Raw genomic sequence first — 13091 nt, 5'->3', positions numbered from 1 at the left:
ACTCATAGCAATCCTCCTACATCTGCCTCCCAAGTAGTAAGATAAAGGCATGTGCCACCACACCCAGGCAGTTTCTTTTTCTTTTTCTTTTCCTTTTTTTTTTTCTTTTTTCTTTTTTGGTTTTTCAAGGTAGGGTTTCACTCTAGCCCAGGCTGTCCTGAAATTCAGTTTCTTTATTAAACATTTTGCTAGTGAAAAGATCTCCTAAGTATGCCAAATCAGGCACTGTATTCCATTTCTCAAAACATACACTTCTGTTTGTAAACTATAGTTTTCAGTGGACATTTGCTAGTCAGGTGAATCAAACTTTTTTTCCAAGTTTTTGAGTATATTACCAATTTTCTATATAGGTGCACCCAGTGATAAGGTTCTTTGCATATTTAATGTTAGATAGCACTATTCTTTTAAAAAATATTTTATTTTTATTTATTGGGGGGGGGGGAGGAGAAAGAGAGAATGGGCACGCCAGGGCTTCCAGCCACTGAAAACAAGCTCCAGATGCATGTGCCACCTGTGCCTCTGGCTTACATAGTCCTGGAGAATTGAACCTTGCTCTTTTTTTTTTTTAATTAATTAATTTATTTATTTGAGAGCGACAGACACAGAGAGAAAGACAGGTAGAGGGAGAGAGAGAGAATGGGCGCGCCAGGGCTTCCAGCCTCTGCAAACGAACTCCAGACGCGTGCGCCCCCTTGTGCATCTGGCCAACGTGGGACCTGGGGAACCGAGCCTCGAACCGGGGTCCTTAGGCTTCACATCTCTCCAGCCCTCTTTTTGCTTTTCAAACAGGTGTCTTAACCAATAAGCTATCTCTCCAGCCCTACGTAGGACTTTTTATAAGTATCATAAATCCTTCAAAAGTTAGGGAGAGATTAAATTTGAGTTTTAATAATTTAATCTTTTTGTGAATATATATACTAACTCATGATTTTGTTAACTTTGTAACGTAGGTATAATTTTAGAGTGAAGTTTTTGTAAGTAGTGAAGGATAATTTGGGTGGGAGAAAATTTCACACAGCATCTAAGGAAAGAGGCAGTAGCCTCTAAAACTCATGCATTGCTGTTGGAAAGCCTGTGTTGGGTGTCAAAGTCAGATCCTAAAAGAATCACCTGGGGTGGCTGTCGATGGGCGGGCCCTAGGGGCGGAAGGCGGAAGTCGCTGCGGATCATGTGACTCGAGCAACATGGCCGCTACCCCGCGAGCTTAGCCGGTGTCTGGTGGGAGCTGGCCCTGGGAGTGATTTGGCGGCCGGGGTCGCGTGGGAGGGCAGAGTCCGGGGCCGAGTTCTGAGGCAGCGCGCGGCCGTAGAGCGAGGCGGGAGGACTCGGAAACTCGTGGTCCATGAGCCGGCGGCGGGGTCTACGCGGAGCCGCAGACTCCCCGGGCCTTGGTACGGTCCCGGCAGCCGCGGGCTAAGGATTCTCGAGGCTCCCGAGCTGCCACTATGAACCCCGAGAAGGACTTCGCGCCGCTCACTCCTAACATCGTGCGTGCCCTCAGTGACAAACTACGAAAAGCGGAAGGTGGCAGCGCTGGAGATAGAGAAGTAAGAGCTCCTGGGACCCCGCCCTGGCTTTGCAGCCCCCAGCGGCTCTGCTCGCAGGGAGACTTGCAGCCAGTGTTGGTGTCTCGGGTTCCATGCCCTTAACGCAGTGTTCAAGAGCAGGAGATCCCAGAGTCCTAGCTCTGCTCCTGCCTGGCTGAGATTTGGACCACGTTCTTTAATACTCCTGGAGCCGCAGGTGGCTGCAGTAAGAATGTGTGTGTAGTACCTAGCACAGTGCCTGACATTTGCTGAGACCTCGGTGTGGTCTTCGTGAAAACCAACAGGACAGAGTGCTGCCTCTGTGGACAATTAGAATTGACTAGCGGTATTGATCAGCCTGTTTTCTTTTTTGTAATACTCAGTTTCTGAAGCAAAAGAGATTGTTACGTGTCCCGAGTGGGGAGATCATATGGAAACCTTATGACCTTAATGCTCAGAGGATTGTCTAGTTTTATTTAAAGTCATGCTGCTCTTCCCTACAAGTGGAATTGGAAATATTGGCCTTTCCTTTTTTCTGAAGTATTGCCACTTGTGTATATGATGGTGAAGTGATGGTTTGCATTGTTTCCCAGTGTTTAAAATGGGCATGTTTATTTTATTTTATTTATTTAGAGAGAAAGGTAGAGAGAGAGAGGGAAGGCCAAGGCCTTCAGCCACAGCAAACGAACTCCAGACACATGTGCCACCTTGTGCATCTGGCTTATGTGGATCTGGGGAATCGAACCTGGGTCCTTTGGCTTTGCAGACAAGTGCCTTAACTGCTAAGCGAATGCTCCAGCCCTGTCTCAGGATTTCTTAGCCTCAGCACTATTGAAATTTTGGGATACATAATTTTTGGTTGTAGTGGCAATTGTGTGCCTTGTAGGATTTTTGGCAGTATCTCTGGTCTCTTCCCACTAGATGCCAGTAGCACTCCATCAGTTTTAACAACCAGTTGTCTTCAGATTGAAGGTGCAAAATCTCTGCAGTTCAGAAAAGCTCCCTTTCTCTTAAACTAAAGGTTTGGGTTTGGTTCAGACCCTCCCAATAGCTCTGATATTCAGCTTTTCCATTCTAGCTGCTTCTCAAATCAGGTACCACATTTTTAAAAATTTGTTTATTTTTATTTATTTATTTGAGAGCGACAGAGAGAAAGAGGCAGAGAGAGAGAGAGAGAGGAGAGTGGGCACTCCAGGGCTTCTAGCCACTGCAAACGAACTCCAGATGCGTGTGTCCCCTTGTGCATCTGGCTAACGTGGGTCCTGGGGAATCGAGCCTTGAACCGGGGTCCTTAGGCTTCACAGGCAAGCGCTTAACCGCTAAGCCATCTCTCCAGCCCAGGTACCACATTTTTTAATGTATAATTTTTTTATTGACAACTTCTATGCTTACAATAAACCATGCTAGTTCCCACCCAAAAAAAAAAAAAAAGAATCACCTGGAAAATGACTCATCCTCAAGGTGAGGAGTCGTAAATTGCCACCAAGCTTTGTCACATGGTTGTCTGTTGTCATGTGTCATAATTAAAATGCTTACTTGAATAAATGAAGTACCCACTAGACTCTTGCAAGTGAAATGTATTTTGATTTTTAATTTTGGATTAAAAAGGTTATCTCTGGGCTGGAAAAATGGCTTAACAGTTAAGACATTTGCCTGTGAAGCCAAAGAACCCAGGTTTGATTCCCCAGTACCCACATAAGCTAGATGCACAAGGTAGTGCATGCATTGGGAGTTCATTTGCAATGGCTAGAGGCCCTGGTGTGCTCGCTCGCTCTCTCTCTCTCTCTCTCTCTCTCTCTCTCTCTCTCTGTCTGTCTCAAATAATAAAAAAAAATAATAATAAGGTCAGATTGTCATGATGACCTTTTATTTCTTCACATTCATATTACATACTTTCAAATACTTTTAAATTTACACACTTTTTTTTATTTGAAAGTGACAGAGAAAGAAAGAGGCAAATAGAGAGAATGGGCACGCCAGGGCTTCCAGCCACTGCAAATGAACTCCAGATGCATACACCCCCTTGTGCATCTGGCTAACGTGGGTCCTGGGGAGTTGAGCCTCGAACCAGGGGCCTTAGGCTTCACAGGTGAGCACTTAACAACTAAGCCATTTCTCCAGCCCAGAAGAGAAAGGGACAGATGCAGGGAATGGGCACACTAGGTGCTCTAGCCCATACGAGCACCCCCTTGCGCATCGGGCTTGTGTGCATCCTGGGGATTCAAATCTGGGTCCTTTGGCTTCAGAGTCAAAGGCTTTAACCACTAAGCCATTTCCCGGTCCCCTCTACACACTTTGATGAAGCTTAAATATGTATCCATTAATTGTGTTTGTTCTAGAAATGAAGAAAACTTATTTTCAATTACATTCTTTGGTAATTGGGGTAATGCATGCTAAAAATAACTTATTAATAGTTATATGCAACTATGTTACATACATTAATCACTAATGATATCTAAAATGATCTGCCTGGGAGCTAGAAAGATGGGTCATCTGTTAAAGACACTTGCTTGCAAAGTCTGATAGCCTGGGTTCCATTCCCCAGTACCATGTAAAGCCAGAAGACAAAGCAGCACATGTGTCTGGAGTTTATTTGCAGTGGTAGATGCATCCATTCTCTCTTTCGCTGTGCTTTTAACCTGTTTTTCTGTATCTCTCTATCTCTCTTTCACAAATAAATAAAAAAATATAAAATGATTTGCCTGAATGTATCATTGTAAATTAATAGTACTTGAAAACACTGACTGGTTTTTATGTGTGGCTTTTTTCTTTAAATGTCCAATTCTAATAAAATCTACTTAAAAATAAATCAGTAAGTAAAATCCACTTTCAAATTAACTTCTCCAGTTAACACATTATATATGTGCTGGCTAATCTTTATGTCAGTGTCTTCATATGCACATATGCAGATGTATACATCTGAATTTAAGTTTGAAAAGTTCTTATAAGACTAAGTAAAACTAAAACCAAAAATGCCCTTTCTAGAAATGTTTTCATTTTGCCTGATCAATCATAATAAGTTTGTTTAACACCTAAGCCAATTTTTCTAGTTTTTTTTTTCAAATTTTTATTAACAACTTTCATGATTGTAAAAATATCCCATGGTAATACACTCCCCACCCCCATTTTCCCCTTTGAAACTCCATTCTCCATCATATCCCCTCCACATCTCAATCAGTCTGTCTTTTATTTTGATGTTATGATCTTTTCCTCCTCTTATGATGGTCTTGTGTAGGTAGTGTCAGGCACTGTGACGACATGGCTATGCAGGCCATTTTGTGTCTGGAGCATGTTGTAAGTAGTCCTACCTTTCCTTTGGCTCTTACATTCTTTCCGCCACCTCTTCCACAATAGACCCTGAGCCTTGGAAGGTGTGATAGACATATTGCAGTACTGAGTACTCCAGTCACTTCTTTCCAGCACCATGATGCCTTCTGAGTCATCCCAAGGTCACTGCCATCTGAAAGGAGAAGATTCTCTACCAAAAGTGAGAGTAGCATTAATATAAGGGTGTGCACATTAAGAGAAGTGCTTACTGGGCAGCTTGATAAGTATAGTATATACATTTAGCCAGACAACAGCAGACATTACACCCCTAGGGCTCATGACTACCCCTGTTTTAAGTTTTCCGTATCAAGGATGTATTCCCTCCCATGGAGCAGGCCTCCAGTCAAATTAGAGGGCAGTTGGTTTCTCCCATGACAGACGTGCCACTATTTCACCCGTTGGCTCATTTGGCCTGGCTGGCCAAATATAAGGCTTGCAGTGTCTACTGTTGAGAATCTTCACTGGTGATTTCTCTTTCTCCCATCGAACTGCATGCAAAATGGCTTCTTCCAGCTTTCTGTTAGCTGGTCTACATGGAGGAGGTTATCAGCTCAGTTCCAGCAGGATATCTCAGTGGCCTTTCAGCTCAAGTATGTGGAGTCTTTAGCAATAGGGTCTTACCTTCTATTCCTGGTGGGAAACCAAGGGCCTTGACACTGGCCTGTAATGTTTTGAGAGCATCAGGGTCCTCCCCAGCCAACAACTCACTGGAATGTATCCCATCCCTGGCACTGAAAATTTTCTAGCAACAATCTATTGCTCCTGAGTGTTCCATTGTCCAAAAAAGTAGGTTTCCATGTGACTTATTTATATCCTCTTAGATTTTGATTAGTCCTCCCTCCACCTTTCCTTTACTCAATCTCTTCCCTTGACCTCACTTTGGGCCTTTTCACCCCCATTAATCTATTACATATATATAATACCATCCTATTAAGTATCCCCCTCCCTTCCTTTCTCTTCCCTTACAGCTCTTTTGTAGTTTATTGGCCTTTGCTACTGAGTGTAGGTTTTATTTATACTTTTTATTGACAACTTCCATGATATTTATCTTTAAAACAGTCTCGTAGCCCAATCTGGTCTCTAGCTCAAAACAATTCTTCTGCCTCAGCCTCCCAAGTGCTGGAATTAGAGGAATGAGTCACCACACCCCACCAGAAATATTTTATATTAAACTTTTGAAATATAAACCTACAGTCTAAAGCTGGTATTGGGTTTTCTACCTTTGTTGGAAAAAATGTCTAGTCAGCACAAATATCAGTGCATTCTTGAAAATCTCTGATTGTTTACAAAAGTCTGGATATGTAAGTTTTAAATTTTTTCTTTACAAACCTCTTAATAAAATCCTGTGTGGCTGGGCGTGGCAGCAAATGCCTTTAATCCCAGCACTTGGGAGGCAGAGGTAGGAGGATCGCCATGAGTTCGAGGCCACCCTGAGAATACAGAGTGAATTCCAGGTCAGCCTGAGCTAAAGTGAAACCCTACCTCGAAAAACCAAACAAACAAATGCCCCAGCCAGCGGGGAGTCGAACAAGGAAACGAGGGGAAAATTAACCTGAATGAAAAAAGGCAAACAGACACAGGAAGGAGACCATGCTAGATGTTTGTCAAGGCCTCGAGAGTTTATTCTTACATGTAGGTATATAGGGTTATAGGGGGAAGGGGATGTGGTCAGGGCAAGGAGTTGTAGGGGGAAGGGGACGTGGCCAGGGCAAGGAGTTGTCAGGAAACCTAGAGGGGTTGTAATTAGGTGTTCTTCTAATCTTGCCTCAATGGCTTAATATCCTCACTGCACCAGGCTTCACATCCTGACCATAAACTGGTCTTTTGCAAAATATAAGATTCTGTAAGCAGTCTGCTGACCGGTTCCAGAAGTACCTAACAGAAACCTGGATGGACCAGCTTTCTGAGTAATGAGTCAGCTTATGAGCAGGCCCAAGCAAAATGGAGAGGCTTTTGCTCTATGGCTCCCAACAAACAAACAAACAAATTAAAAAAATTTAAAAAAATCCTGTGTGGAATGTGATCCAAAACCTGCCAAAGCCATAGACTTGAATGTGGGCTGCACATTGAATCATTGTCATAAATACAAAATAATAGTTGTAAACTTGTTTAAACTATTGATATGAATGTTAAAATAAAAATCTATGATGAGTGTGATGGCACACACCTTTCATCCCAGCACTCCGGAGGCAGAGGTAGAAGGATTTCAAGGAGTTCAAGGCCACCCTGAGACTACTTAGGGAAGTCCAGGTCAGCCTGGGCTAGGGTGAAACCTTACCTCCAAAAAACTCTTATTATGAAACCTGGAATAAACCTCTGCATTTTCTAATTATTTATGTAAAATAATTTTTTTTTTGAGGTAGGGTCTTACTCTAGCCCAGGCTGACCTGGAGTTCACTATGAAGTCTCAGGGTGGCCTGGAACTCACAGTGATCCTCCTACCTCTGCTGGGATTAAAGGTGTGCACCACCACACCTGGCTGTCTCTGCATTGTTTTTTTTTAATTTGAGACACAGAGAGAGGGAGAGAGAGAATGGGCACACAAAGGCCTCTAGCCAATGCAAACAAACTCCAGATGCATGTACCACCTTTTACATTTGGCTCACGTGGGACGTGGAGAATCAAACCTGGGTCCTTAGGCTTTGTAGGCATTCACCTTAACCACTAAGCCATCTCTCCAGCCCTGTCTCTGCATTTTTTAGTATGTACCTAAACTTTGAAGAAAGTAGAGTAGATAATACATTACTTTCAAATGAGTAGAGTGAAATGTGTCCCATAAAAGATGTAACCTGCTCATTGAACCCTTCATATTTATTTATTTGCCTGAACAGTTAAGCCATCTCTCCAGCCCTAATTTATTTGCAAAGAGAAAATGGTCATGCCAGGACCTCTAGCCACTTTGTGCATCTGGCTTTATGTGGGTACTGGGGATTGCACTGTGGTTGTTAGGCATTGCAGACAAGCACCTTACCCACAGAACTATCTCCCCATCTCTTTGAACTCTTTTTGTTTTTTCAAGGTAGGATCCTGCTCTAGCCCAGGATGACCTTGAATTCACTATGTAGTTTCAGCATGGCCTCGCACTCAACGCAGTCCACCTACCTCAGCCTCCCAAGTGCTGGGATTAAAGGCATGTGCCACCTGCCTGGCTCCCTGAACCCTTTACACATGAATTTTACTTTGCTTTGTTAACAGGAAAAAAAAGAAGAAGAAAAAGAAGCTTGCTGCTTTTTCTATTAAATGGTTGAGATTTATTTAATATAACAGATTGCCCAGTTGGTTTTTATACTTTGGGAATCATGTTTTCCTAGGCAGTTCAAAGAGTGACTATATAGCTATATAACACAACTTTTGGGGAATATTCTATGCAAATTTCCAAAATGAAGTGTGTGTGTGTGTGTGTGTGTGTGTAAATAAAGAACTTTAAAAATAATTCCTTCCTTTGGGCTGTGGAGAAAGCTCATGGGTTATATAGTTACCACACAAACAAGAGGACCTGAGTTCAGATCCTGAGAATATCTGATGCCAGACACAGTAGCTCAAGTGCCTACAGTTTTAGCAAGTCTGAGAGGCTGACACAAGAGAATCCTGGGAAGCTTGTGGGCCAACTAGCCTGGCAAACACAATGGCAAACAGCAATAGACACTGCCTCACAAGGTAAAAAGCAAGGACCAACATCTGCTGAACCTCATGCTTATATCCACACATACACACAAAGATTTTTAAAAATTGTATTAATAACTGTTAATATATGACAGTTAAAAAAGGGAAAGAATACTGGGCTTAGTATGTATCTCAGGTGGTAGAATATTCATATAACATGCATGTTGCTCTGGGTTCAATTCCCAGCACTATATGAGACTGGGTATGATGATGCATGCCATTTATCCCAGCACTCTGAAAGATGAGTCAGGAGGATCAGAAGTTAAAGGCCAGGCCTTAACAGGGAGCTTGGGGCTAGCCTGGGATACATTAGATGGTGTCTCAAGAAAAAGTTGCTACATTTGAATAGCTTTTCATTGTCAAAATAGAGAATACAAATTTATAACAATTTTGTGCAAAGAATGAAACAAAGTATAATAATTCATAGGAACCAGGCGCGATGCACATGCTTTTAATCCCACCACTTGCGAGGTAGAAGTAGAAGGATGGCTGTGAGTCCAAGGCCACCCTCAGTGAATTCCTGGTCAGCCTGGGCTAGAGTGAAACCATATCTTGAAAAAATAAAAGTAATAATTCATAGAGAATTGTACATAGGTCTGAAACATAATACCAAAGTAACTTAAAATTAATCAGTCAATAATATGAAATAGGAATCTTAAAGTCTTATTTCTTACCTTGAAATGAATTTGTTAGAAAAGTTTATGATGATGACATTGTAATTTATTACATATACCTATAAAATTAAGAAACTATAACACTGGAACAGAATTAGAAATTTTATAAAATTAGCTTGGTATAATTGATACATTTATGTTACCACTGTCAAATTACAGGCCAGCACAAGGTACAAACCTAGACACATTCTTGAGAGCTTGTTTAGAGGTTCTAGTAGGGGAGCACAGCTACTGGTATACCATTGACCAAAGACTGGTCCTCCTCTACTAGAGGAAGGTTGTCCTCTTAGACCAAGTAAATAGCGTCAGGAGGGATGCACATAGAAGGGTGAGGGAGGAAAGGGACACCCACCTAGCCACCCAGATCAGCTGATTAAACCTGGTGATCAATAGGGTGACAAATGTCACAGCCAGATTGTTCTCACATCCTTATATCTGGTCACTGTCTCGTCCCCCATTAATCATACTAGTGAGTCTGTTGTAATATTGTCCTTAGACTTTGTTGTTTCAAGATTTAATATGAGGACAGAGCTCAGTAATAGATCACTTGCCTAGCTTGTACATGGCCCTGGTATTCATCTCTATCTAGTATTGGAAAGAAAAAAAAAAAAAAACCTCAATGGTGGGCTGGAGGGATGGCTTAGCAGTTAAGGGATTGCCTGCAAAGCCAAATGACCCAGGTTTGATTCCCTAGGACCCACGTAAGCCAGATGCACAAAGGAGCACACATGTCTGGAGTTTGTTTGCAGTGATAGGAGGCCCTGGCATGCCCATTCTCCCCCCCCCCCCCCACCTTTCTCTGTCAAATAATTTTTTAAAACTCAGTAGTGAAAGCTGGCATTGTTAAAACAATTATACAATGATTGACTTGGAATTCACTACTTAGTCTCTGACCTTAATCTCACAGTGATCCTCCTACTTTTGCCGACCAAGCCCATGCTCAACTAAAGTAGGCACAGCTTTTTTCTAGGAACTTTAGTTCACAATATTAAAGTAGTCAAGGCAATGTAATGAACCTATAGAGAGTTAATCAGAACAGTTCCCAGGCCTACCAATACTTCAAAACTGCAGAGTTTAGAAGTGCTTAGGAATACTCTCAAGTGTGATAATTTACTAAAAAGACTCACTAGATTGACTTAAGGCTGTTATACTCAAGTACATGGTTACTGTAGACTAAAATCTGCAAAGAGAAGGCATGGATGGACCAGAGTCCAGGAAGGCTTTTATTTTTTTTTTTATTTTTTTTTTTTTGTCAGAGGAATGTGATTACTCACGTTTTATAGAAGCAACATTCATTAAGTTATAGTTAGGGAAGAGTACACTGTCAAAAACATACACAGCAAGCTGTCATATTAAGAAACAAATTGCTTACCAACATTGATAGCCTGCTGAGAGCTAGAATTGGGCTGTGAATCCTGAACGCATATGTCAGAAATTTGATTGACACAGAAAAAGAAAATACGCAAGAGACAGCTGCTTCAAGAAGAGTAGCACGGGTCACAAGGTTCAGCCCCAGGGGTCCAATTTAGATGTGGGGGATGAAGGACTACATAGCTTCCCCAGCTCCCAAACTCGAGTTGCACCTGAATCAGAGGGAGTTTGTGGAATATGGATGGCAAACTCCCTCTTTTAGAATTTTCTATTTCTCAACACATCCCTTGTAAGATGTATCCAGGAAGGCTTTTAAATGGAGAGCCCAGTTATCCTCTCTTGGAGTCATTGACAACACTGAGTCTCCCAGCAACCATGTGTGAGAAAACGCATGGACTAGTGCAACCAGGAAAGGTCACCCAAGCCTTAGTGTCCAGAGTTTTTAACTGAGACAAGAACTGCCCATATATAGCTGACCTCAATTCCCAAGTCATCTTGAGGTTAGGCTGATACCTCCAGATCTAAACCACCATGAGTGAAACAGACTCTTTTGCAGGCTCCACACAGCCCCCTGTTAAAGGGTACTTTAAAAAAAAAAAAAACACAACTATTTACTTGTAAACAGAGAGAGTAGAAGAAAGAGACAAAGAGAATGGGTGACCTCCAGCCACTGCAAATGGACTCCAGACACATTCACCCCTTTATGCATCTGGCTCCACGTGGATACTGGGAAATTGAACTCTGGTCGTCAGGCTCTGCAGGCAAGTGCCTTAACTGCTGAGCCATCTCTTCAGCCCTGGTAAAGGATACTCTTATCAGGCAAGATATATCAGTGGTTTGGAAATTACCAGAGGCAAAGGCAGAGGCCAGATATCTGGACCAGATTCAATTTATTACACAACCCATGACTCAACAAAAACTGCTTCTATCACCTCTTTTTTTTTTTTTTGCATTAATAATATTTAGAAAGCCAGACATTGTGAAACACACCTGTAATCCCAGCAGGGAAGAGGCTGAGTATCAGGATGTTGAGGCAAGCCTGGGCTAAATCTATTTCAAAAGAAATAAAAGTTGGGATATAGTGTAAAGGAAAGAAAACCTAGCATGTACAAGGTCCTTTGCAGCAAAACTAATTAATTAATAAAAGGATCTTCCTAATTTTTAGTATTTACCCCATTTTTGTTGTTTTGATTTTTGAGCTTTTGTTTATTATTGCTGTTTTAAAGTAAGGTAGCCTGGGCTGACCTGGGTTTCACTATGTTGTCTCAGGCTGTCCTCAAACTCACAGCAGTCTCATCTACCTTTGCCTCCCAAGTGCTGGGATTAAAGGCATGTACCACCACGCAGAGCTTTATTTATTTATCTATTTGCAAGGAGAGAAAGAATGGGTGTGGCAGGGCCTGCAGCAGCTGCAAAGGAGGTCCAGATACCTGTGCCATTTTGTGCATCTGGCTTTATATGGATACTGGGGAATCAGAGGTGGTTAGGCTTTGCAGGCAAACACTTTAACCGCTGAGCCATCTCTCCAGCCCTGTTGTTTTGGTTTTGACACAGGGTTTTGTGTAGACCTGGCAGGCATGGAAGGTACTATGTAGCACACGCACTACAACACAACATACACAGCACCATAGTTCTGTGTAACACACAGCGCCACCCCAAGGGCGGGAAGGTGGAGCCCTGCAGCTCGAACAACGCCCCCTGCCGCCCGGAGGAGGAATGTGCGCTGGCAGCCCGAGGTCGCGAACATGGCGCCGCCGACTGTTCGCCCCGGATCGCCTTCTGATTCGGGCGGGACGGAGCCCAACGCGTTGTCGCGGATCTCGCAGTGGGCGGACGATCACCTGCGCCTGGTCCAGGTACCGCAGCCCGGCCGTCCCGGCTAGTCTTGGGGGATGCGTCCCGGGGTCGGGGGCGGGTGGTGACACGGCGAGGTCCAGGCGCGCGGACGGCCTGTGCCGGGCTCCGCACGCCGCAGAGATGCTCTGGCTCGCTGCGGTTGGGAGACCCTAGAGGAGCTCGAAGTCCTGCGGGCTTTGGAGAGGCCTGTTTTGCTTTCACATACTCAGGATCCAGCTCAAGGCCCGGCACATGCAAGTGCTTCACCACTGAGCTCCAGTCCCAGCCCTCTTATTTGTTTATTTATTTATTTTTAAGTGAAGCCAAGAGGCGAGCTCACTGGGAGTTGTCACCAGACCACCAGAGGGAAAGTGTAGCCAAAACCCTGCTGGTGCTGGGCCCCAGCACAGGGAGAGCCACTTGGTTCATGATGGTAGCAACTGATATGGAGAAGGTGTTTCAGTAAAAGATTTGTTGGGAAATTTGGAAGGTGCGTAGAGGGAGATTGTGAACTTGAAGATAGTCATTAATTAGACCTCAAAGTGGAGTTGTAGATGGATGCTGTATAGTCTAGCATTCAAAAGAAATTAGAACTGGATTGATGGGGGGTTGAGCTTTTAGGGAGATTAGAACTCCAACTCAAGTCTTTATCCACGTTTAGAAAAGAATTGAACAACATAGACACAAAGGGTAA

General features: G+C 43.2%; 1 protein-coding gene across 4 annotated transcripts in view; it reads left to right on the top strand.

The window, feature by feature from the left end:
• The first annotated feature begins 1192 nt into the window (after positions 1-1192).
• The window catches only part of C11H3orf33 (chromosome 11 C3orf33 homolog), a 34532-nt gene continuing 22633 nt past the window's right edge, over positions 1193-13091 (top strand). For 2 of the 4 annotated variants that reach the window (XM_045161771.1, XM_045161770.1), the window contains exon 1: positions 1193-1547. In XM_045161771.1, coding sequence (XP_045017706.1) covers positions 1446-1547 — 102 coding nt within the window. In that variant the 5' untranslated portion in view covers positions 1193-1445. Of the gene's footprint in view, positions 1548-12115; positions 12418-13091 lie in introns of those variants that run through there. The other 2 variants (XM_045161769.1, XM_004651956.3) reach the window with 2 other exon arrangements.

This window comes from Jaculus jaculus, chromosome 11, assembly GCF_020740685.1.
Source record: "Jaculus jaculus isolate mJacJac1 chromosome 11, mJacJac1.mat.Y.cur, whole genome shotgun sequence".
In the NCBI taxonomy this organism is placed as follows: domain Eukaryota; kingdom Metazoa; phylum Chordata; class Mammalia; order Rodentia; family Dipodidae; genus Jaculus; species Jaculus jaculus.
This window is presented reverse-complemented; position numbering and strand designations above follow the sequence as displayed.